General features: G+C 55.2%; 3 protein-coding genes across 3 annotated transcripts; 1 reads left to right on the top strand and 2 right to left on the bottom strand.

Annotated features, from left to right (window-relative positions):
- Positions 1–1,641: 1,641 nt before the first annotated feature.
- On the bottom strand, positions 1,642–11,837 carry NDUFA10 (NADH:ubiquinone oxidoreductase subunit A10). Its single transcript, XM_026684787.2, has 10 exons — positions 11,724–11,837; positions 9,749–9,917; positions 8,439–8,654; positions 6,839–6,925; positions 6,508–6,629; positions 5,723–5,802; positions 3,962–4,016; positions 3,420–3,505; positions 2,341–2,449; positions 1,642–1,924 (listed from the first exon to the last, which is right to left on the bottom strand). Exons 1-10 carry the CDS (start codon positions 11,787–11,789, stop codon positions 1,856–1,858), a joined length of 1,059 nt encoding a protein of 352 aa, XP_026540572.1. The 5' UTR covers positions 11,790–11,837; the 3' UTR covers positions 1,642–1,855.
- On the top strand, positions 11,830–21,115 carry FHIP2B (FHF complex subunit HOOK interacting protein 2B). The gene is made up of 17 exons (XM_026684789.2): positions 11,830–11,930; positions 12,013–12,091; positions 12,301–12,470; positions 12,938–13,042; positions 13,232–13,354; positions 14,265–14,441; positions 14,606–14,802; positions 15,131–15,242; positions 15,378–15,454; positions 15,575–15,773; positions 16,212–16,375; positions 16,847–16,990; positions 18,437–18,527; positions 18,954–19,097; positions 19,372–19,512; positions 19,666–19,769; positions 20,082–21,115. Exons 1-17 carry the CDS (start codon positions 11,880–11,882, stop codon positions 20,218–20,220), a joined length of 2,217 nt encoding a protein of 738 aa, XP_026540574.1. The 5' UTR covers positions 11,830–11,879; the 3' UTR covers positions 20,221–21,115.
- A 49-nt stretch (positions 21,116–21,164) lies between these two features.
- Positions 21,165–22,702, bottom strand: NUDT18 (nudix hydrolase 18). The gene is made up of 3 exons (XM_026684790.2): positions 22,514–22,702; positions 22,201–22,414; positions 21,165–21,887 (listed from the first exon to the last, which is right to left on the bottom strand). Exons 1-3 carry the CDS (start codon positions 22,658–22,660, stop codon positions 21,280–21,282), a joined length of 969 nt encoding a protein of 322 aa, XP_026540575.1. The 5' UTR covers positions 22,661–22,702; the 3' UTR covers positions 21,165–21,279.
- Positions 22,703–22,734: the final 32 nt, after the last annotated feature.

Below are 22,734 nucleotides of genomic sequence, written 5' to 3'. Positions count from 1 at the left end.
CCCCCTCCGAGCATGAGCCAGAACCTGGAGCAGTTGGGTGGGAAAGCGGGAGGGGCTCCCCTTTCCTGGCGCCGGAAAGGCACCTTCTCAACCGCCACCCAGCAGGAGTGACACCGGGGCCAATGGCCTCGCTGTCTCCCTCCCAGCTCCCTGGTTCTCCTCCCCAGGCAGTTGGGACCCTCCTCTTTTCAGAGTCGGGGGCCGTTGGGCCTTCCCAGTGCAGCCGGGCTGGGCTTCCAGGGGGGCTCTGGGCGGTCCTGGTCTCTGTCCTGGCTGCCTCTGGGGGGCGGAGGGGGTTGCCCCACAAAACGGAGGAGACGCATGAGGGCCCCCAGCACTCCCCGTCCAGCCCCTTCCCCAGAAACGCCCCCCTTAAGATCGCCCAGCATCCCAACTGTTTCTGGGGCAGTTCAAGTCATTCCAGAGCAGCGCCTGGTCTGCGGATGAACCTTCCCAGGCGGCTGAGCCACGAGTGTGCAGAGCCAAGCAAGCAGGCCTCCCATTGAGCAGAGGTGGACCCAGACCCTTGGCGGCAGGAGGGCCTGGAGCCACGCCGGCTGGAAGTCCCCTTCCTCGCTGCAGGCCCTGAGGTGGGTGCGGAATCTGCAGCTCAGCCGTGAAAAGCCCCAGAGGAGAATCAAGCAACACCACCAGGGACCTGCCGGAAGCTCACCTGCAAATAGGGACTCTGAGTGACTCAGATTGGGGGTGGGGTGGGGGGGCCTCTCCAGCCATCCTGGCCAGCAACCTCCGAAGGACGACGCCGTGCTCAGCGGAAGGGAGGCTCCGGCCCGGTGGGCCCTTAAGGAACCGGGCACTTTGGGACAGGCATGGAGGAAGCAGCAGCTTCTCTGGCATTTCAGTCCGGCTGCCTGGGAGCAAAGCTGTGCCAGAGATTGGTGGGAACTGCCTGCGAAGACTGGAGCGCCACCCAGCCCCTCCCCTCCCGGGGGTTTCTGCCCACGCCACCCCCTTCCCCGCCACTCCACTCCGTGCAAATGTAGAGCGCTACTGCCGTGAATGTTGTTAAGCGTCGTTCAGTCCCACCAACCTACTTTTGCTGATGTGTTAAGACCTGTGACAATCTGTTCCCCCTTTTTAATTAAACGTGAAGCAGCCGCTTTATTCAGAAAGCTCCGATCTGGCCTGGCGTTTCCTTGGAACCAACCGGGGCTGGTAGGCGGCTCAACTCACTCGGGGGGTAGGATTCTACCGCAGGGGCCCCCAGTCCCAGGGCGTGGCCCAGCACTGGGCCGTGGAGAACCAGGTTGCGCCCGTCCCCTCGTGCAAAAAGCAGGCAAGTGGGGGGGGGTGCGCGCGCGCTTGCCCGCTGCTTGTGTGGAACCATCCCCGCTCTGCCGGTCGTGAAGCTGAAACGGTTGGAGACCTCGGTTCTAGAGCACTCCAGCTAATTGGGCCGTTTGTGAGAGGGTCTTCTGCGGAGTCCTGCCCCCACCAGGGCCTCTGCTCTGGGGCTCCGTGTTGGGCAGAAGGGGCAGGCTGGAGGCTTCTGCTGTGCGCCATGGGGGGACGTGCTGCCCTGGACAAGCAGAGGCCCCTGGGAAAGAGAAGCTCGGGCCTGCAGGGCCTCCGGATGGAAAGGAAGCACCGGGGGCTAAGACAAAAGACATGGACAACAACTACCTGGAGGAACCTCATGTTTTCAGCCAGGAAGCTCCAAATGCCGCTTTATTCTGCTCAGGGGAATCTGGGTGGGGCGTTAAAGCGCCTTTCTTTTGGCTGGCTCCTTCTCCCAGCTGAAGACCTGCCACCTTTGCTAAAGACGTCGCCTATTTACAACTGGCGGCTTAACCTCCTCCTCCTCTGGCCAACGTCGTTCTTCCAAAGAAATGGGCTATTTGAGCCAGATCCACTTGTCTCCCACGTCAGTGTTGTAACCCGAGGCATACTTGCGTCCCGGAAGCTGCAACAGAAGGAAAGCAGGGGAGACGCATCAGCTCTACGGAAACCTCCTCTCAGCCAGTCCACCACCTCCGTATCCGACCCTCTTCCTCCTCAGGAAGTCCTGGGGACTTTCTGCTTTCTTCCAAGCGGCTGTTTCCGGGGCTCTGGGAGGAGGAGAACTGGTCCGGCCTCGGTGGATTTGAAATTTAAAAGAGTAATTACTAGATAAGATAATAGCAATGTATCCTTAATAAAATTTATTTCCTTTCTATCAGTCTAAGATCGACGAATCGGTGGCCTCCAAAGAGGAGGATTTGAATGGCAGCAGATTCACCACGAGAAAAATGAGCGGCCAAAGGGACCGACGGCCAAAGCCTCGACTCAGGCTCCCCTCTGAAGGGCCAGGCAGCTTTTCTCCAGGGGACCTGCTCTTACCTCCCGGTAACTCTGGTAGATTGAGTCAGCATCCAGGCCTCCTACGGTGACTTCAGGAACGTAGTCGGGAACAGCCAGAGGACACATGAGTTTGGATTTGTCATTAACACTGAAACGAAAAGGAGGCTCGTCACGGTGGCAAAGAAACCAGGAAGCGGCCAGGAAGAAGAGGCCTATTGTGGAGCTAGCCAAGACTGGACTGGGGCCCTCTTCCCTCGGTTATGGCTCAGCAAAGCGCCTGAGGTCAGGGTTAGGGCTGGCCGGTCTGGACAGCAGAAGCCTCCCCTGAGGAAACCCCAGGGACGGCAGCACCGTATCCCTGGCTTGGAAGCCCCAGCCCAGCTGGGCGGCCACTCTCGGCCTGGAAGAGCTGGCAGAGGCTTAACCAGTGAGTTAAAACCAGGAATGGGCCAATTCTCGCCGAGGACAAAATGAAGCCCCTGCACCTGGGCGGCAGCAGGCCAACCCCCGAGGACCAGGCGCTGGGGACAAATCATGGACGTAACTTGGAAAAGCTGGGAAAGAAATGGCAGAGGGGATCTCTCTCTCTCTCTCTCACCCCCCTCATCAAGCGCCCCAGAGCAGGCAGGCGCTGCAGGGCCACCTAATTATCCCCCCAGCACTTTCCACACAGGGGGCCTTTCAAGCCTTGCAAGAAATCCTGACTCTCCACATTTTTTTCTTACTGGGGAACAACCAAAAAGCTTTCACACCAAACCTGCCACACTGTAGTTTCTCTATGTGGCAGGATACAGGGAGCAAGCAAATGATGGAGAGGGGTGTGTGTGTGTGTGAAAGAATGGAAAACAAACATCAGTTTTTACGTATCACAGAGCTTCTTGCATCTATAAACTGATACAAAAATATTCTGTGAACCCTGGAAATAGTTTTAATCGTTTGACAGCCATAATTTCCAAATTTTGTGCTGGAGTTGGAGAGGTGTAGATACTGTATGGGAAATGAAATATGTAAACAGTTTTCAAAGCCCAAAGGAAGGCACTCATGGAACTTTCTCGTGGACCGCTTTCTGTTTTAAATTCCCAAAATCAGCATATCTCAATCATGAGGACTGAACTTACCTGCACCTCAAGTAATGCAAGGTAAGATCATCTTGTTCAAGCCATGGTCCTTTATTAAATTTCAGCATTTCAATGTCTTCAATAATCTGTAGGTTAAAAGATGAGAATCAATTCCTATCAACCTACAAACCGAAATCCTTTTAATTGGTGGGGAAGGCTTGAACCCAATGCCTCCAGGGTACAAAGCCCCCACCCGTCCAACTTTCTCAACATAAAAAAGTGGAGAATTTCTGCTTTTATCTTTTGCAAAGTGAATCGGATTTCAAAGAAACAAAACAATTTCTTCTGCTGTTGCTTCTCACATGAATGTTAAATGGTTGAACAACTTTTTACCTTTGCAACACATCCAACCTTTTGCTTGTTTAAATGCTAATTCCTTCTACTTTGTTTTTTTAAAAAATATCCCTGCTTTCCCTTAGCATAACTCTACTTCTATTGGCCTGTTTTAATCTGATTTCTTTGTGGCATAAGCCAGGTCCAATATAGTCCTACAAAGCCTTATACGCAAGGGGGGGTAGGGGGTGTTGGCCCCTCCCACTTACTCTCTCCAAGCTGTCCACTTCACTGGCTGTATATTGCAAGACCTCAGAGGTTTCACTAGAAAGGAAAAAAGAGCAGCAACAGGTCATTTGGTTTAGAAAATACAAGGACGTTAAATCTTCTAAGAGTTCATTATTGCTCCTACAACTCTGTGTCTCAGGATGGGAGAAGACACTGCACCTTTGGCAGAGAACAACTACAATGTTATGTTTATTTATTTGAATTTTATCCTGCATTTATTACCTTATGAGTAATTCAAGGCAGTAAACATTCCTCCTACCCTTTCCTCCTCCTATTTTCCCCACAACAACCCTGTGAGGTGGGTTGAGAGAAAGAGAGAGAGAGATCGAGTGACTGACCCAAAGTCCCCAGGCAGCTTTTGTGCTGAAGGTGGGACTAGAATTCACCATCCGCTGGTTCCTAGGCCAGCACCTTTAACCACCACACCAAGCTGGTTCCCTTCATATGCACGCAACAGGACCCTTGATGCATTTAAAGATTTACCATTTTTTTTTTCAAAAATAAGGACCAAAGAAAGAGAGAATATCTAAGAGATTAGGAAGAACGCAATAGAGAATGGTCAGAGAGGAAGAGGATGGCCCGGATAAGAGGCACTGAAAGTTTTGGCTGAGCAGATCCCACGGAGGTGAGTCAGGCACGGTTTGGTGAAGTTACCTGGGATCAGTTTGAACCTGTTGGTCCTGGTGTAGTGAATCAAATACTGTCGGCCTCTTGAAGTGGACCAGATCAACGAACGGACTTTGCAGAAAGATCAGGATGGATAACTGATTGTGCTTCTCCCCCCACCCCCCCGGCCCCTTTCTTAAAACCTGAGTTAGGGAGGAATTGTAGAATTAGGTCCGGGAGGGTCCTTGGGGGTCTTCTAGTCCAACCCTTGAGCAGGAAATCCTAGACCAGGGGTGTCAAAACTTGCGACCTGTGGGCCAGGTGCATCATGCGCTGGCCATGCCCACCCCTACTTTACTCTAGGGGGGAAAGTCGCAATACGTCTTGTGGCGACAACGTCGTGAGTTTGACACTCCTCCCCCCGGACCCTTCTGGGCAAAGAGTTACCCAATCTTCTTCTTGAAAACCCCTAGCGATGGAGCGCCCACATTTGGCTATGCGCCCACCCGTTCCGTTGACCCATTATTCCCACTGCCAGGAAATTTCCCCCTGATTCTAGGTTGGATCTCTCTTTTAACTAGCTTCCCCCCCCCCCCCTTCCTTCTTTTTCTTCCCTCGGGGGCTTTGGGGAACTGGCCAATGCCTCTTCTCCGTGGCATCCTCTCCAAATCCCCCCAAATCCTCCTCTTCCATAGGCGTCCTTCTTTTTCCTGTTCAGTATCGAATGTCCTGCCTATAATTTGAAGGTGCTCTGACCCAAAGAAGGAAAGGAGCCCCGAAGGGTAATGAAGAGAGAGGCAACTCAGCTTGGCATTTGGCAAGTAACAAAGAGATCAGTCGACAGCTTGAAGACAAAAACGTAATCCTCAGACCCCAGCGTGAATTTATCTAAAACCGATCTTGCCAAACTAACCTTGTATCACTTGGCAGTCGTTTGCCAGAATGCTACACACCACACACACACACAACGCACACACTACAAGTGACTGAGTGGTGCACACAAATATAAAACAAGTAAACAAGTAAAGGAAACAGTGATTATTAAAGTTTAAAAAGCATAACTCGATTAAAAAGCTCAGAGCACATTCCACAGAATTCTGATGATTTAGAATTGGTACGTCCCACATGCCGCTTACCTGATCTGTGGCAGGAAAGATTTCTTATAGGCATCTTCAATGCTCTGCAGATACGCGGCTGAGACTTTTTTCTCATAAGGCTTAAAACAAAATGCAGTTCATGAGAATAATTCCGTTACCCGACTTGATCAGATCCTATTTGTATGACTTCACGCTTTAGCCCTTGAATTTAAATTATTTATGGAAAAACCAAGGATCTTTGAGCAAACTTCCCTTCCCTTCCCTTCCCTTCCCTTCCCCTTCCCTTCCCTTCCCTTCCCTTCCCCTTCCTTCCCTTCCCTTCCCTTCCCTTCCCCTTCCTTCCCCTTCCCTTCCCTTCCCTTCCCCTTCCTTCCCTTCCCCTTCCTTCCTTCCTTCCTTCCTTCCTTCCTTCCTTCCTTCCTTCCTTCCTTCCTTCCTTCCTTCCTTCCTTCCTTCCCTCCTTCCTCCCCTCCCCTTCCCTCCCCTCCCCTCCCTCTATCCACTACCTCTATCATGGGGGATTCTAGGAAGTTCGTTGCCAGCTGACCAGACACTTCAGGTGAGATCAGCTGGATCTGAAAGGGATCTATTTACTACGTACAGGGAGCTCCTTCCACAGGGAAGGTAAGAACAAACCCACCTCAGAGCTGCTGGATTAAAAACAAGGAGCAACAGATATTGGGAGGCTTAGGCTACGTTTAAAGTTAATTTGTCCCTGCCAAACAGTTTCAACTTCAACTTTAAGCAACAGGGACACAGTCAAACCCTCAAGGAAACCAACCGTTCTGTCCTGGTCACAAACAGAGACACAAAGGCAGCCTTACCTCGCCTGTCTCGTCAATCCTTTTCTTAACTTCTGAGACAGGAACATCAATATAAAGGGCCAGGTGAGGAGGCAAAATCTCACAAATACTAAGATGCTTCATCCTATTGTAGTGTTTCACACCTACAAAAAAAATTAGCATACATATGCAAATAATTTATTCGCCTACGGACGCAATGCATTTCAAGGAAAGCAGTGGACATTTCAATGGCAACAGAGCTCTGAGAATGGGACGGGAACTTTGAACGTAGACTTATAAAAAAATGGGGGGAAGAGAAGGTTAAAAAGACACCAGCCACCATCGCTTCTCGGTCAAAGGGAGCCTTACTTACACCTTGGCTTAATGTAGCCTTGCTTCGACATGGCCTCCAGGAAGACAAAGTCACTGTAGGGGGAGCGTTCCAGCACGACTCCTTGTCCTGAAACGGAGCATAAAACTTTATAGAGGGCATTCCAGCCTGCACCAGTTTCACGTATTAAACGTTTTGCGTTCCCTAGTTTGCTGAGACGGCTCATTTGCCCCTCTGTGCACTTCTTTCACTTTCCCGTTTCCTTTTAGGAAAATCCACTTTTTAGGAAAAGCAGGTTTCCTCGGGTTTATTTAATCAATGTATGCGGCTGCCCACCTCAGCAAGTAACTCTGGAGAACAATATTAAAAATAAAATAACAAAAATTAAAACACGTGGCCCGTGAGAGAAACCCAACAGTCATTCACCACTAAGCAGGTGACAGGACACTCAGGGCCCGAGACCCAGGGTCAGTGTCAGATCTCTGGGGCTGTGAGGAAGGCCAGCAAGTGAGGTTAACCTAATCTGCACAAAAAGCAATTCCATCCAGAGTCCACTAAAGCTGCAGTGTGGCCGTTTCTCTACACCTGCCCTAAAGGAGGAAGGGCGAAAATTGTCCAGGCAAGCTTGGCTGAGGGTCGTGACCCCTCGAGCAAGCAGCCTACCACTGCCTCTTGAAGAGGCCCAAACCCAATCGCACATCCCTTCCCAGGCAGCCTGAACCAGCCAGGAAAAGCGTGGAGCCACAGCAGAGGTGGCCCCAAAGCATCAAACTCCTGGCAAGATCCAACCCCGGCAATCTCCACTGAGCCTCCTTCATGGCCGGAGCCCAATGCAGAGCAAATCCACGGGGTTTTATCTGTCAGGTACCTGGCATGTTCCTCACAACCCCCATGCAGCTGAACTCCAGAATTACCACTTCCTAAGGCAGTCCGGGTTACCCGAAAGAAAGTGGAAGGTGGATCTGATCAACGGATGCAGAAAGAGTGGAGAAATAGGTATGTGTAGCCTCTCTTAGTATCAAGGGGTGGGTTCTAAACGTGGCTTTGGCCTGCACTGGTTCTTCGCTCCTGGCTGTCCGCCTGCAGAGCTCTAGGTATCCGTCCACCTGCCCTTCTCTGAGCCTGGCGGCCTTCTGGGGTCCACGGCTGCAGAGGCTGCTCAGGTGCAATCCAATTCAAAGTCGCAAGCAGCCACCAGAGTTTCGTCAGGCCGTGCAGCATGTCCGCAAGCATGGCCACGTCTGGACCAACTGCGAGCTCCCTCTGAAACCCATGGAGTCCTGAGGTGGACCAATCCATCCTCCCTACGGTTGGGGTTGATGCCAGAGAACCGCAAGCTTACTAGGCAGTGACCTGACCGGGATAGGGGAGAAACACTATCTCCCTTAAATCCATGATCGCTGGATGATCAGCATCCGGATGATCCGGGACAGTCCCACTACGGCTGTCCGGGTGGCCACGAGCTCCAGAGGGGGGGACCTCTGGCCCCATTCCCAGAGAGGGCAGGTTGACGTCCCTGAGACCATAAGCATCACCAACCTGGCCACAAACCGAGCAGCTCAGGCAGTGACATTGTTACACAGAGCAATCCCAGTGGTTATTGGCTTCACTTCTTTACGTTAATGACATTTTGGGAGATTACCTGTACTCAAGAGATGGTCGAGAGCTTCAACGTACTGTAGGAAGCGGGAACAGTACATCCAAACTTGAAGCCGGTAAGAGTTTCCGTTCGGATGCATAGGCTCGTTGTAAAAGGTCTCCAAGTAGCAACTGCCATTATATTTTAAATCTAGTTTTTCCCCATCTCCCGTCAACCGGTCTAACAAATGAATACTGGTTTCTGGGAAATACCGCAAACCTGCAAAGAACATCAAAAAGGCCAAATATTTTCTGATGCAGAGAATTAAATTCTTCCCAGATTCAGGTGAAATTGTCTTCTTGGAAGAGACAATCCTCTTCTTGTTACAGAGGAAGAAAAGCCTCTTCTGAAAAAGTACAGGTAACCCTCGACTTGGAGCAGTTCACTTAGTGACTGTTCAAAGTCGCATCATCACTGGGAAAAGGGACTCGTGGCCGTTTTATGACAGTCTGGCCACACTGCAGCCACTGCTTCCTATCTATGAGGGCTGTCGTGGTCACACAAGGACTCCTGAACACTGCAACTGTCACAAGTATAGTTGTCAAGCATCTGAATGCAAATCACGTGACCCTTGGGATGCTGCCAAGGTTGTAAGTGTGAAAAATGGTCATAAGTCCCCACTTTCAGCGCCATTGTACCTTTGTACCTGTACCCTAAATGAACTGTTGAAGTCAAGGACTGCCTGTACTCTACTATGAAAGCCACAGCCGTTATCTGTGTGTACACAGGTGCCATTTCCTGTCCTCTCAGCCCCCTGGAAGCCTTAGGCAGGGACTCTCTCTTATCCCCCTGAGGAAAGGGACGACGCCTGCTCCACTCCGGGCTCCGTTCCCGTCGGCCAAAAAGGCTTTTTGCAAAGGCGACAGGAGGGTTGAGGGACGCAACCCTCACCCCTGCAGGCCTCAGGGGTGAAGCCAAGGCTTGCATTTGGCTCAAGGAGAAGAGAGAGGCTGGAAGGGAGTCGGCTCTGTGGATCCTCAAGATCTACGTAGGGCAAGGGACCCAGTCAGGCAAGGTGAGATCTCTCAGTGGGCCGGGGGAGGCCTTGGGTGGTTGGAAGCATTAGCCCCCTCCTCCCCCGCATGGCCTTCCCCTCCCTGAGATACCTCGTGCACTTAAAGACCGGTGCGTTCGACTACTGAAGGGGTGGGCAGGAGCAGGGAGTGATCACATTCAAGTTACATGATTCACCCCTACGAATCCTCCGTTTACGGACGTCATTGGCAGGCTCCATGACATTCGTAACTCGAGGACTACCTGTACAATGCAGAGTTCCAGCGGCCTGCCTGTACATCCAGCGGCCCATTACCTACCCAGGGTTTCTGCCACTTGTTGGGCGAGTTTCGCTGTGCCGGAGTACAGATTGCCCTCCACTGTGAAGATTTTGCTGTGTTCAGTGAACTTGGCACTGGCTCTGTCTCCCAGGACATACGCAGTCCAGCCGTACTGAAGGTTCCTGCGAGGACTGACCGGAAGCTTCCCCTGGGGGGCGGGGGGGAGGAGGTCTGTCAAGCACACATCTGCGTTTGATAATATTCCATGCACACATTTTTTGGGAGGGGGGGCGGGAAATGCAGGTAATCCTCAACTTACGACCACAACTGAGCACAAAATGTATGTTAAGTGAAAAATTTGTTAAGTGAATTTGTCCCATTTATTGACTTTTCTTGCCAATATTTGTTAAATGAATCACTGCAACTGTCATAAAAATGAGTCAGTTGTCTGGCTTCTGAATGTAAATCACGCAACCATTGGGAGGCTGCAATGGCCATAAGTGTGAAAAATGATCATAAGTCACTATTTTCAGTGCCATTGTAACGGTCACTAGATGAACTGTTGTACGTTGAGGACCACCTGTAATCTATCAAGGAGAGGTTTAGAAATCATGGTTTAATCAAAAACATAAACAGAAGAACCATAAAAGGTGAGACACCCTAAATAATAAAATATAGTCACCAGACCTCTGTCTTCAAATACAAAATAGTTTCAAAAGAGGCACATTATAAGCAATTAAAATCAATGGCCTGATCAATTTAAACTACCACCAGGCTGGGAGGAATAAAGATCAGTAGCTGACAGCATAATTCTCACCAAAAGACTAATCAAACTTTCAAACTAATCACCAAGTTTCTCTGTGTTTCTAAGTGGTTGTATTGCAGCTATTAAGAGGCACCCTGAGCATCTACTGCCAATGACTGCATGGCCACAACCTGACTGACCAAAGGATGAAGTGGGGAGCGGCTATCTTTTCAGCCAAGAGGAAGTACACCCTCTTGAAATAAACCCATTAATAAATCATCTCTGTGGCTGTGCCCAGTTTGGAACATCCCTAAGGATGTTTGGGCCATACAGCGCAATTCAAGACTTTACTTTCCCACAAGGTGTTTGCATTGATTTAGGACAGCGTTATATTATGAATGTTGCTTCCATGAGTTTACTACATGAGTTTGTTTGTAAACTACCTTGAGACTCAGGCATTCTGTAAAAAGTATTCAAAAACCAGTATCAATTTCTACTATTTAATTTTGGTTTCTACCTCATTCTATTGGTCATTTGTGTTAAAGCTTTATTGATGACCTACGTTGAATTTATCAGATTTTTATCCTGCCTTTATTAATGTATAAGTAACTCAAGCCTAGCCAGGGGGGGCTTAGCTTCAACACCTGCCCCCCCAGGGATTCTCACTCACCCCAACCTCCGCTAGGGGCAGAGGGGGGTCTCCAGCCTTGGCTTTGCTGGCTGAGGGACTCTGGGAGTTGAAGGCCACAAGTCTTAAGGCGGCCAAGGTTGGAGAGAGACCCCGGCCCTGGGATGGAGGGGGTCCCCCGAGGGTCCTGCCTTGGGGGCTGTGGGGGAGGCTGTGCCACCTGCCCTGCTGGGGCTTCGAGCCGCCCAAGGCCACCTCGGGCTCGGCGTGTTCCGGTGGGAGGCGGGGGGTTGGACCCCCTCCTTTAAACTCTCCCCAAGCGGCCCAGGGCGCGGAGACTCCGGGTACCTGCTGCTCCGGGTACCTGGGATGAAACCAGGCCGCCCCCCGGGTCTCCTGGGGAAGAGGCCTCGGACGAGGCGCGGCTGCCGGCCTTCCCCGAAGCCGCGCAGGGCCAGCGGCGCAGGCAGAGAAGGGGACCCACCGGCGCCCCGAGGGCAGCGAGCGGGAAGGGGCGGCCGGGCTCCCCGCCGGGAGGGCGACCTTGCCCCGCCGGAGCCCGGCCGCTGCGGGGAGAGCCTGGCCCGGCCGCGGGGGCCCTCCCGCCCCCCGCCCCCTCTCCCCGCGAGCCCCCCGCTCACCAGCCTCCCGGCGAGGGGCGGCGGCCGGGCGCGGCCCGCGCGGAGCAGCAGCGCAGCCAAGGACATGGCAGCCGGGCAGCGGCGGGCGAGACGCTGCCCTCCCCGTCGCGCGCTGATGACGCGTCACGGCGAGGCGCGGGGGATGGCGTGGCCGCCATGGCGCTGCTGGGCCGCTTGGGAGCCCTCCTGCAGCGGGCCGTGGAGGCGGTGGGTGCTGCGGGGGGGCGCCGGGGAGGGGGCAGCCGGGGGCGGCGGGGGTCGCCTGACGGGTCCTTCTCTCCCGCTGCAGGAGGAGCCGCGCCTCGACCTCCCGGCCGCCTTCACGGAGCACTGGAAGGGCGTCACCCAGTATTACCTGGAGGCCTCCGGTAGGCAGGCGGCCCTCGCTCCGGCCGAGGTGGGGGGGGAGGGGAGGGGAGGGGGCCTGCGTGGCGGTCCTAAGGCTCCGCAGGGGCCTCGGGGGGTGGAGTCCACGGGTCTCCCAGCGGCCCGGGTGGGCTGGCGAGCCCTGCAGTCTGGCGGGGGGCGGGTTGTAAGGGGGCCGCCTGCGCTGATGCTGCTCCTGCCTCTCCCCAAGACGAAAGGAAGCCGGCCAAGCAGACGGACATTCCCTGGCGCTTGAAGCAGATGCTGGACATCCTGGTCTACGAGGAGAAGCAGCAGCTGGAAGGGGAGACGGGCCCCTGCCTGGAGTACTTGCTGCAGCACAAGATCCTGGAGACGCTCAGCACGCTGGGGAAGGCGGAGGTGGCTCTTGCTGCGGCTCCCGGCCTCCAGTAGGGGGGGGGTGTCCCTTCCCCTGTCATAACTCAAACCTTCCTTTGCCTGACTGGAAAGGCCCCTTTGGCGGCTCTGGCCTCCTTGGCCCACTTCCCAGGAGCCCTGGGGTGGGGGGTCTCTTTCCTTCCCCAGATGTGTCTGACAGTTGGGGCAGGTTTGACCATGAAGATTTGCACAGGGTGGCCCCCAAATCGTACATTGAGACCCAGACAAGAGGTCACTTCAGAACCGTAGGGCTGATGATTATCCTGCAGCAGGCTGTGTGAAGATCGCCCTTGACTTGTGCCTACATCCTGAGGCTTCTTTTCAGTTTAATGTTCAGCAGATTATCATTGTGTTGCGTTAGCATTTAAGGCAGCCAAGTAATGTAGTCACTGATGGAAAGCTTTAACAAACTCTTCCTAACGTGGGCCTTGTTTCTCTGCTTCCGACAGTATCCTCCGGGAATGAGGTCCCAGGTGCTTCTCTTTTTCAGTCGCCTGCTGGGGCAGATGCAGAGTCCTCTCATGCATTACTTCAATGTTTACCGGCCTGTTCAGGTGATGGCCCTTTTTAGGAACTCAGCAATTGGAGGGTTCATTTTGAAAATGGACCATTCTGCCAAGGGAGCTGCTTCATAGTGACTGGAAAATGTGTCCAGCTTTAGCAGCGCTGAGGTCTTTTAAACTTTTAAAGCATCTCTGAGGCTTACTGAGAGACGCTCAATATCTTTCTCTCTTTTTTTGCAGAAACTTATTCAGCTTCAGGGTGATGCTTTGGGCCCTGAGCCCGAGAAGGAAATGCTACAGTTTATTGCTGTTCTGTGTACCAAAGTCAGTCAAGAACCTGCTCTACTGCCATATGTCCTAGAGGTAAGGGATTGGTGGGTGCACTGGTCCTTTTCACACTGTGTATCAGCCCTGCCAGGCTAGGTTCGGTCAGAAAACAAACTGCCCAAGAAATAACTAGAATTCTATTTTATTGAAACAGTTTGTAACAACTGAACTTTGAACGCCTGACATCATTTCCTCTTCCCTCCCTCTTATACCAAAGAGAGCCAAGACAAAGCATTTGTTTCTTTCTCATTCTGTCCTGGTTTTATGATTCCCTGTTTTGCTAATGGTCTTCGGATACCATCTCCACAGTCATTTCTATGTTCCTCAGGGCTTGGTTACTGTAGGTTTGCATGTGGAGAAGAAGGTGCCAAGGTTGGGCTACGGCTCCTCCTCCTGTAGCTGCAGCCTTAGGCAGCATCAAATTATGCCCTTCAGAGTTGCTGTGCAACTGAATGCGGGATTAGAAAGGCTCCTTCATTGCACTGCCTGCTTCTTTCCATTCAGAAAGGACTTTTGCTAGATTTTTGAGTTTCCTGACTCTTCTGTGCAAGGAGGACTTGATGCTGTCTCAGCATATGCGTTCTGGCTCAAATTGCCTGGATTTTCTCTCTCTTTTGGTTGTAGGGATTCGGGATTACTGGGTGACTTGTCTTAGAAAATAGAACTGGTCCGGTTTTTTTTGAAGGGTTTCAGTAATCGTTACATGCCATCATTCTAGCAAGATCAGAATATTGTATCTTGCTGAGCTTATTTGTGGTCATTTCTTAAATGTATATGCCTCCCATCTCACTGTTAAGGTGACTCTTAGTGGCTTACTAATGATAAAAAGTTAAATATAACGGCAATTTCAAGAGTTATATAAAAGTAGAACCAAATGCTTGATTTGTCAATAGACCTTGGCCTGACCTGACCTGCGCTCTCCCTTCCTCTCCCCTTTGCTTTCAAGGGCCGGGATGTTGGTTCGCTGGGATTGGCAGCTAAGCCAAGCACGAGCTCTGGCCAGTCCCTGCCCTCTTCTGGAGACCAGGGCAGAGGGCTGAGTCCAGAGAAACCACTCGGAAGGGACTCGGCTGCTTCCGTGCTGAATTTGGTGACTTCTCTAATTGGCTTATGTCAGAGCAAGGTATGAAGCAAGCAGTGTGCCGGTAGCTCTGGGGCCCCTGATGGTCATATGCTTCCTGCAGAGCAGATAGGATGAGCTTATCCCTCCCTGACTCTGACCCTTCCACACACTGGGGCGGGGGGGAATGGGAGCTGCAGGAATTGTCTTATTTTTCCTCCTGGCAGAACCAGAAGGTTGGGCTAAAAGCCCGAGAGAATCTGCTGCTCCTTACCAGTGTGGACCATCCAACCGCTGCCCAGGCTTTGGCCCAAGACAGCCTGCTGTGCCTTCTGCTATCCGACCATCTCTGCTCCCTGTACGATGCCATCCCTGGTACCATCAACCCTGCGGATATTGCTACGTTTCCACCCGTCCAGTGGAGGTACGGAGCTCTTAAAATGTTGGGCCACAATTTCTGCTACTGAGATTTTGGAACCTGTGCTGCTGACTCAACCCTCTCCGCCTCCCACTGTGCCTTTTGTACACCCCACACTCCCTCCCTGACCCATATCCTCCCTAAGCTTCTCTCACGCCGCCTTGCCCTCCTCCTGGCTCTTGCCTGATCACCTGTGTGAATATATTGGTAAGCATAGCAAACACGAGGACGAAAACCCTCCATTCCTCTGAGTCTGATTCCTCCTTTCTGCCCCTCGCAGCAAAAGGATGGTCAGGTGTCCCTGGGTTGACCCGCCTCTCCTTTGAACCTGCAGGCTTCAGAGCGACACCTCGGCGGAGGAGAGCTCCTTCCCAGGAAAGCCCAGCCTGGAGGCTTTCTTTGGCTGGCTGGATTTTTGTGACTGTCTCTTGAAACAGGCTCATCCCGTAAGAAATCTTCTCTCCGGTTCTCTCTGTACCTTTTCCCTCTCCCTCCTTGGCCTGGCCTCAAGGCCCTGGGGGGCGGTGTGTGTGTGTGTGTGTGTGGGAGGAGCGATTGATGGTGGCTGTGTTCCCCGTCAGGTTATCAGAGACGCCCTGAGCACGACTCTGGGACGGAGGCTCTTCCTGGAAACCTTGCGGCCTCAACTCTTGCAAGCGTGAGTTTGGGCTGAGCAGGCGCTTGGCGGCAGGGGCCACGTTGCCAGGGTCCTCTGAAGGGGGGCGGGGGGCACAGCCAAGCGCAGCCCTTTTTTGCTCAGTGGGTCCTTTCTTGGCAGGTCGGACTCTGGGATTCTCTTTTCAGTCGCCATCCTGACAGGCCTGGTGAGAGGGATCCGTGCTCCTGCCCTCCTGCAGCAGCTGGTTGGGTTTCTGCTGGGAGCAGGAATGGATCCCGGCGGCCCCAGCGCTTCAGCCGGCCGGCAACAGAGCCTCTGCTCCCAGCTGATTGAGAACTGCAGCCACCTGTCTGATGAGGTGAGCCGCTCGCCAGTTGCTGCCCGTCCCTTCGGCCAGAGCTGCAGTCTCAGCCCTCGACGTTTGGAATGCCTGGAATTAGCTCTGCCCCAGGGAGCTCCTTCCTCCCCCTCCTCGCTGAGGCCCGGAGCCTTTGAAAGGAGAGCCGGGTTTGCCACTTCGCCATTCCCAGGGCCAGCCAGGAAAGGCCAGCCCTTCCCTACGGGGGTCTTGACCAGAGTCTGCTGGGCCTTTTGACTGAGAAGTGGGGGGCGCTCTGGGGAGTTGTGGCCCAGCTCGAGACTCCAGTTTCCCCCAGGACTCCGGATCCTGCTGCCGACTTAAACCGCAGCAGAGCACGAGGAGGAAGCCAGCGGAAAGAGGGTCTCGGCTCGGCGGTTGGAGCCCGTCGGCCATTTCCACCCCAGCCACCGGCTCGCCCTCTCCTCCTTGCTGCAGGTCAGCGTGGCCACGCTGCGGTTGTTTGAGGCGCTGGTTTGGCTCCCTGACCAGCGCATCTTGCAGAGCCTGGTGCTGCGCCATCTGGAGGAGCGCAGCTATGCCCTGAGAAGCCCCCAGGAGGACCCTGCCGTCCCGGAGCAAGAGTTTTGTGAAGAGGGGCTGTAAGTGACCTGGGGAAGGAGCGGGGGGGGGGCGGCACTGGGTGGCCTCCACGCTTGCAGCTGACAAGGAAGTGTCTACAGGCTGACGCTTTTTACTGATATGAGCCACTTCCTGAAATCACGTTTTGGGTCCCCAGCACAGAGGCCTGGCGTTTGTTTCCAGTTCCCCGCAGGGAGCGCAGAGCCTTTCCTCTAGCTTAGAGTGAGTCTAAGGCAGGGGAGAGAAGGGCAGGGAGGGAGAACCTCCTTCAGCCCGCTTGGACTGGGCTGACCTCATCTTTGTGCTCGAGCAGCGGCTGATGAGCCTGGATCCCCAGGGCCGATTCGCGGAGCGGCACGTGCTGCCTGTCAACTCCCCTTTCCTCAGGCAGCAATGCTGAAGTGGATCTTTGTAATTAAAGATTGCATATTTGCTCACTTAAGTGTAACTTTGAAAACATGGTGAAGGCTGGCCTCTCCCTCTCCCTGCAGGGAGCTGGAGGAAGATCCTTACTTTGCAGATGGACTCGCAGAAGCTGTGCTCCAGAGGCCAAGCAGAGCAGCCCCTCCTCTGGCTCCAGAGGAAGGGCCTGGCCGGCCAGAGGGGCCTGTGGATGTGAAGGAGGCGGTCAGCAGGTACGGCTTCTAGAGAGTTGCTTGCATCCCTGTTTGGGGTATGAAGTTGCAAGACCCCTGTAGTGAAGATGGTAGAGACGTAGTCCCTGCGTTACTGAGTTATGCATCGGAAGCGGCCTGTGTAAGAGTGTATCGTGCATAAGCTTGTGAAAGAGCCAGTTTGGGCAACAGGGAGTCCTTAACCTATGTCTGGTTGGATAATGACGGTCACAGAACTGGTGTTTTACAGCCCATAAAGTTCTTCCAGGTACGGTAAGACATTGCACGGCCTTCCCTGTGGTCACACGATCAGTTGCCCAGTGTCCTATGGCCAGGTGATCGCCATTTGCCATCTTTCCTGCTGGCTTCCCCAGGGGGGAAGGCTTGAAATCTGTCCGAACTGCTAGCCAGAATTCCAGAAGGTTCTGAGCCTCAGTGCTTCCCAATGCTGCAACAGGGAACCGTTCAGAATTCCAGAGGAGAAAATGCTGTCCTTCTCACGATGGTTCAGATTCAGAAGACTGTGGTTTGGAGACCCATTGCAAGAACGGCCTGCCTGCAGGAGCGGGGAGGGCAGAGAGGAGGCCCATGCATCATGCTGGTGGACTCCGGACCACCCCACCTCCCCAAGTGGTCACTTAATAACCACAACAGGAAAAGCTCAGATTGCAGTCATTGAACAGCGTTGAACGTGTGGGCGCTTCACTTAATGACTGCAAGAACGTTCCATGCTCAATTTGGGTCCAGGAGCACCTGTAGTGGTTAAAGCAGCCGGCTTCACTCAGGAGACCATGAATTCCAGGCCCACCTTAGGCACGAAAGCCGAGGGCCTGGGCCAGTCGCACACACTCCACCCAATTCACCTTTGTTGCGAGGAAAATAGGAGGATGAAGAAATATTAGATACGTTCGCCATTTGAGTTATAAAAAAAGGATAGAAAAAATATCACTGCATCCACGTATGCGTTGGTTTTAATTTCCATCCCCTACTTCAGGGTCCCGTTCAGTTGGATTTTCCCAAATCCTGGAGCCCTCAAGTCGAAGTACATTATGAAAACACGAGGGAATAAGAGATGGCCAAGCCAAAAGCTCCCTTGTTTGAAGCCAGCGTTTCTGGGTGGGCTCCCTGGGGGCTTGCAAGCAGCTCTGAGGAAGGGGGTGGCCAATTGCCTGGCAGCCCAAAGTACTGAAGGATGATCGGCAGGCAGAACCACCACCCCCCCCGAGTCTTCTGTAGAGGCGGCTTTTGGGGATGCCTGGAGGCAAAGCACCCGTGGCACACGGCTTGGTTGTCGTTCCGCCTGGAGATTTTATCCAGGGGGGAAATGAACAGAGGAATCGGCCAACAGGGAGCCCATAGCCAGGGTCAAAGTGCAAAGGATGAAGAAGGGTGACCAGGCAGGAGGTAAAAGAGTTCTGCAGAGCTCTGACCACCATCTTCTTTGTGATTTTTTTTTTTTTTATCCAGCTTCCTTTGCCTGGTACCCAGTGAAGTGAAGACCTCCCCGTATCTGGAGGAGGCAGGATATGACACTTACGTCCATGATGCTGAAGTACTGGTGAGTCCACTCTCCCCCTGCCGCATCCTAAATAAGGGATTGGTTTGTTTTTCTGAACTCCAGGGGTTGATTGTGTTGGTCGGTGTCCTGCCCAACGACGACCGAAATGCAGCGTTGCAGTCATTGAGCTGGTTGGCCATCAGCTTCCGGGTCTGGTTTGAAGTGTCGGCTCTTGAGTTTCTACAGGGCTCCTTCCTGACGACGAGGCCTGTGAACCGCAAAGGTTCCCTCCTCACCTGAAGGGTTTGGGGCCCAGCAGCAGGGAGGGATCTCTGGCAGCCCCTGTGCTGTGCGGCACCGTTCGGCATTTTGTGGGTCGCTTAAAGTTTTGTAAATCTTTCATGTCATACAGAAATGGGCAAAATATAAAACAAAAGGATAAACATCCGGACCCTCCAAAATCCAACTAATCCTCTCTCCTTGCAGTTTCAAGAATGCTGTGCGAAAGTTGCGCACTGGACATGGCCCCAGGTCCAGCCGCCCCAGAAGACCAGCCCCACGGGACCCCAGTTTTACGAGGGCCGTTTCCTGCAGGTGCTCTTGGATCGGCTGGCCCAGATCTTACACCAGGTGAGATGCTGAGGGGAGCGGCCTGGGAGAGCCTGCTCCGTCTGCCGTCCGGAGGATGCTCCGGTCACAGCAAGGCAGGAAGAGGCCCCAGTTCATTGTGGGGAGGCAGCTTTCAAGGAAAAGGGGTCCTGGGACACCCCAGGCCTGACCACCTGCCCTTCCAAGGTGGAGAAGATGGCGCAGGGCAGCCCTGGGTGGAACCTGCTGCCAGTGGCGGATGGTGAATGAACTGCTGCATCAATGAACTCTCTCCCCCCCCCCCCCCCCTTGGCAGCCCTACGCAGTGAACCTGCAGGTGACGTCGATGCTCTCTCGCTTGGCCCTCTTCCCTCACCCTCACCTCCACGAGTACCTCCTGGACCCCTACCTCCCATTGGCCCCTGGCTGCAGGACCCTCTTCTCAGTGCTGATTAGGGTAACATTTGGCCTGGCGGGTCGAGCACAGGCTGGGTGGGAAACTCTGGGTGCTGTGAGGCGGTTCCGGGGGCCCAGCTACATCCTCTCTGGCTGCCGCTGCGAAGCTTCTGGGCTCCCCCCACCGGCCTCTTGGCTCTTTCTCTCCGGCCAGGTGATTGGCAGCCTGATGCACACGGCTCATCGGATCCCAGACTTCTCCGCCAACTTGCTGCTGGTCCGGAGGAAGCTGACAGGGCTGGCGTCAGAGGAGCACCCGTAAGTGGGCCAGGGAGGACGGGGTGGTTCTTCCTTTGGGCCGTCTCGGAGCTCAGCGTGTGCTTGGTTGGAGGCTTCCGCAGTCCAGGGCAGGCCCAAGACAGAGACCGTGGCCCAGAGGAGGCTGCCTCGATGGCAGCAGCTGTGTTCCAACAGCAGTGACCTGCCTTGGAGGAAGGGGGCACAGCCTGAGGCCCCTGGGGCCAGGCAAGAGCGGCAGCGACTCCCGGAAGCCGCTCGTCCTACCCAGAGGCCCTGAGGGGGAAGGGCAGCCGACCACTGGAGGAAAAGTGCCCTTTTTGGTCTCCCTAGGATCAGCCACCAGATGCTCTTGGAGGGGGTGATTGTGCTGGAGGAATTTTGCAAAGAGCTGGCCGCCATCGTCTTCGTCAAGTCTGCCCTCCAGGGGCCTCCCGGGCAGAGCCAGCCACGCCCCCCTTCGCCCAGCTGAAAGCTCCCCATGGGCTCCCTGCCTCTTCCCGGAGGCCTTCGGCGGTTGAGGGCAGCACCGTTGCTGACTTCCTGGGGGGAGAGAAAAGCAGCCGCTGGTTCTTGGCATAAAAGTGGCTCCACATAAGGAGAGACGGTTGGGATGAGAAGCGGCGGGTTGCTTCGTCAGCTCCCGCACAGTGTCCTCACCGGCCTTCCTGGATTAGGCTGGGACTTCGCTGCCGGCCTTCTGGTGCTTTGGCCAGCTCCGGCCTTGTCCTCTTTCCAGAGGTCGTCTTGGCATCTTCCTCGAGAACAGAGAGCTCCAGATAAAACCTCTGGGTTTGACGTCTTCTAGAAAACAGTAGCAAGAAGGGGCCCTTTTCAGCTTATTTTAGCCAGCAGGACTACATTATGGAGGTTCTGGTCGTTTTCTGCGCTGCGTGGATTTGGGGATCTGCTGCTATAACTCCACCTCCTTTTTCTGCTCGCTGCTCTTGTCGCACTTGGGATCCTCCTCAATGCGGCAAAGAGCCCCTTGTGGCGGAGTGACCCTCTTCTCGGCCACTTGGCTTGGCGACTCAGCTGGAGGCTCCCTGCCAGGACTTGTTTGGGGCAATATCTTCCATCGGTCTAAAGATTGATCCGCCGTGCCACCTGACCCCCGGTTTCCCTTTGAGCCCGGCGCTTGCTGTGGTGAGATAATAATGGAAGCCTCCCCCACGGCTCCTTCCCACAGTTCCCCTAGTCCACGAATGTGTGTGTGTGTGAGGACGTGCTGATCCTCCTGGCGTGTTGCCCAGGTCGATCTTTGGCCTGAAATGGAGCAAAGGGAGACCAGCCTTGCTGGGCAGAGCCCTGGGAGCCCCCGGAGGAAAGAAGGTGGGCTCTGCATCTAATAAAGGGATGTCTGGGAACCTTTTCCGATCTCGCATTTTCTGCAAGAAGCACAGCAGAGCCACGAGCAAAGAGGCCGGTTGTTTATTGGTTCAGCTGCAAGTGGTCCAAAGGCTGCCTGGGCTGCTTGGCTGGGGGGGAATGGTACCATGCACTCCCTCTGCCGACCTGGATCTCTGAGGCACTAACTGTAGATGGGGAGGAAGGCAGCCGCGTGGAGCCTCTGGAGCACCTGGCTTTTCAGCGCGGCCTCTTCCACCTCCCACCAGGTGAAGGCCGGCTCCTGCAAGGCCGGCGGGGCCAGCTCCTCCTGGGAGCCCTCGCTTCCCACCGTGGCCACCACGTTGAAGCAGACGCCGTCGCTCCGGCCCGGGTCCCGGCCCAGGTGCTGCAGCCCAAGCAGGCCCTGCAGGCGGACGGCCACCTCGGGCCGGGCCCCGCACCTCTGCAGCAGCTGCGGAAGGGCCGTCACGAGCCTCTTGCCCGGCTTGGAAGCCGACGGGCCGCTGGTCGCCAGCGGGAGGTGCGGCCCGCCCGTGGTCTCCAGGAGCACCCAGAGGGAATCGTCGCGGCCGCCGGTGAAGGCGAGCAGGAACCGCTGGCAGACCGAGGCGCACGGCAGCTCCACGGGCAGGACGGGCGGGTGGCGGGGCCCGGCGCGGTACTGCAGGGCCAGGTCCATTAAGGGCAGGATGTCCCGCGAGCGGAGCGGCAGGGCGGGGCTCTCCCGGTCCCACCACCGCGCCTGCAGGGACTCGGCGTCCGCCTGCTGGAGGCTCTTCAGGGTCCCGCCTAGAGAAAGGAAGACCGGAGCTAGGAAGGGGCACCGGGCAGGGATCGGCCCGGCCGGGGCACACAAGGGCGGCTTTGCAGCAGCGCAGCTCAACCGAGGAGGGGGCGATCGGAAAGGGAGAAGGGCGAGAAGCCGCTTCGGGGCTCCCAGGGGCCGCTTGCTTGGAGGGTCACCGGCCCCGGGAGGGGAGGGAAGAAGTGAAGAAACCCCACCGGGGGCTTCAGCGCTCCCACCCGGCCGGGAGGAGGGCCGGTGTCTCAGCTGCCGGATCTCCCCCTCCTCCGCCCCGCATCCCGGGCCGGGCGCCCCCACCGGTGGGCCGGGCGAGGAAGACGAAGCGGATCCAGCTGGGCCCCCGCTCCTCCACCGCCAGCAGCGTCAGCGGCCGGCACTGCAGCCCCGTCTCCTCCTGCACCTCCCGCCGCACGGCTTCCGCCACGGTCTCGCGGGGCTCCATGCGGCCGGCCGGCAGGTACCAGCTCCCGTAGCACTCCGCCTTGGCCTCCTGCATCACCAGCACCTCGTCCTGCGCGGGGGGGCAGGTGTGTTGGGGGACAGAGAAGGGATCGTCAACGGGCGGCCCGCGGGCGCCGGGGAGGGCGGGGCGGGGGCCTCCTCCGCGGACCTTCTCGTTCAGCAGCACCGCCAGCACCACGTAGCAGACGTTCCCCCGCAGGCGCGCCGGCTCCGAGGCGCCCGGGTCGCAGCCTCCCGCCGCGGGCACCGGCCAGCCCTTCCCGCCGAGCAGCGCCTCCAGCTCCTCGGCCGCCATCCCGAGGCCGTTAACGCGCCTGCGCCGCAGCCCCGCCTCCCCCGGGCGCGTCCTCCCCCCCTTCGAAGAGACAG

This window comes from Notechis scutatus, chromosome 7 (genome assembly GCF_049901735.1).
Source record: "Notechis scutatus isolate UNSWTSFEM ecotype Mainland chromosome 7, rNotScu1.2, whole genome shotgun sequence".
NCBI lineage: Eukaryota > Metazoa > Chordata > Lepidosauria > Squamata > Elapidae > Notechis > Notechis scutatus.
The sequence above is the reverse complement of the archived record's forward strand: the minus strand, read 5'-3'. Positions and strand labels throughout refer to the sequence as shown.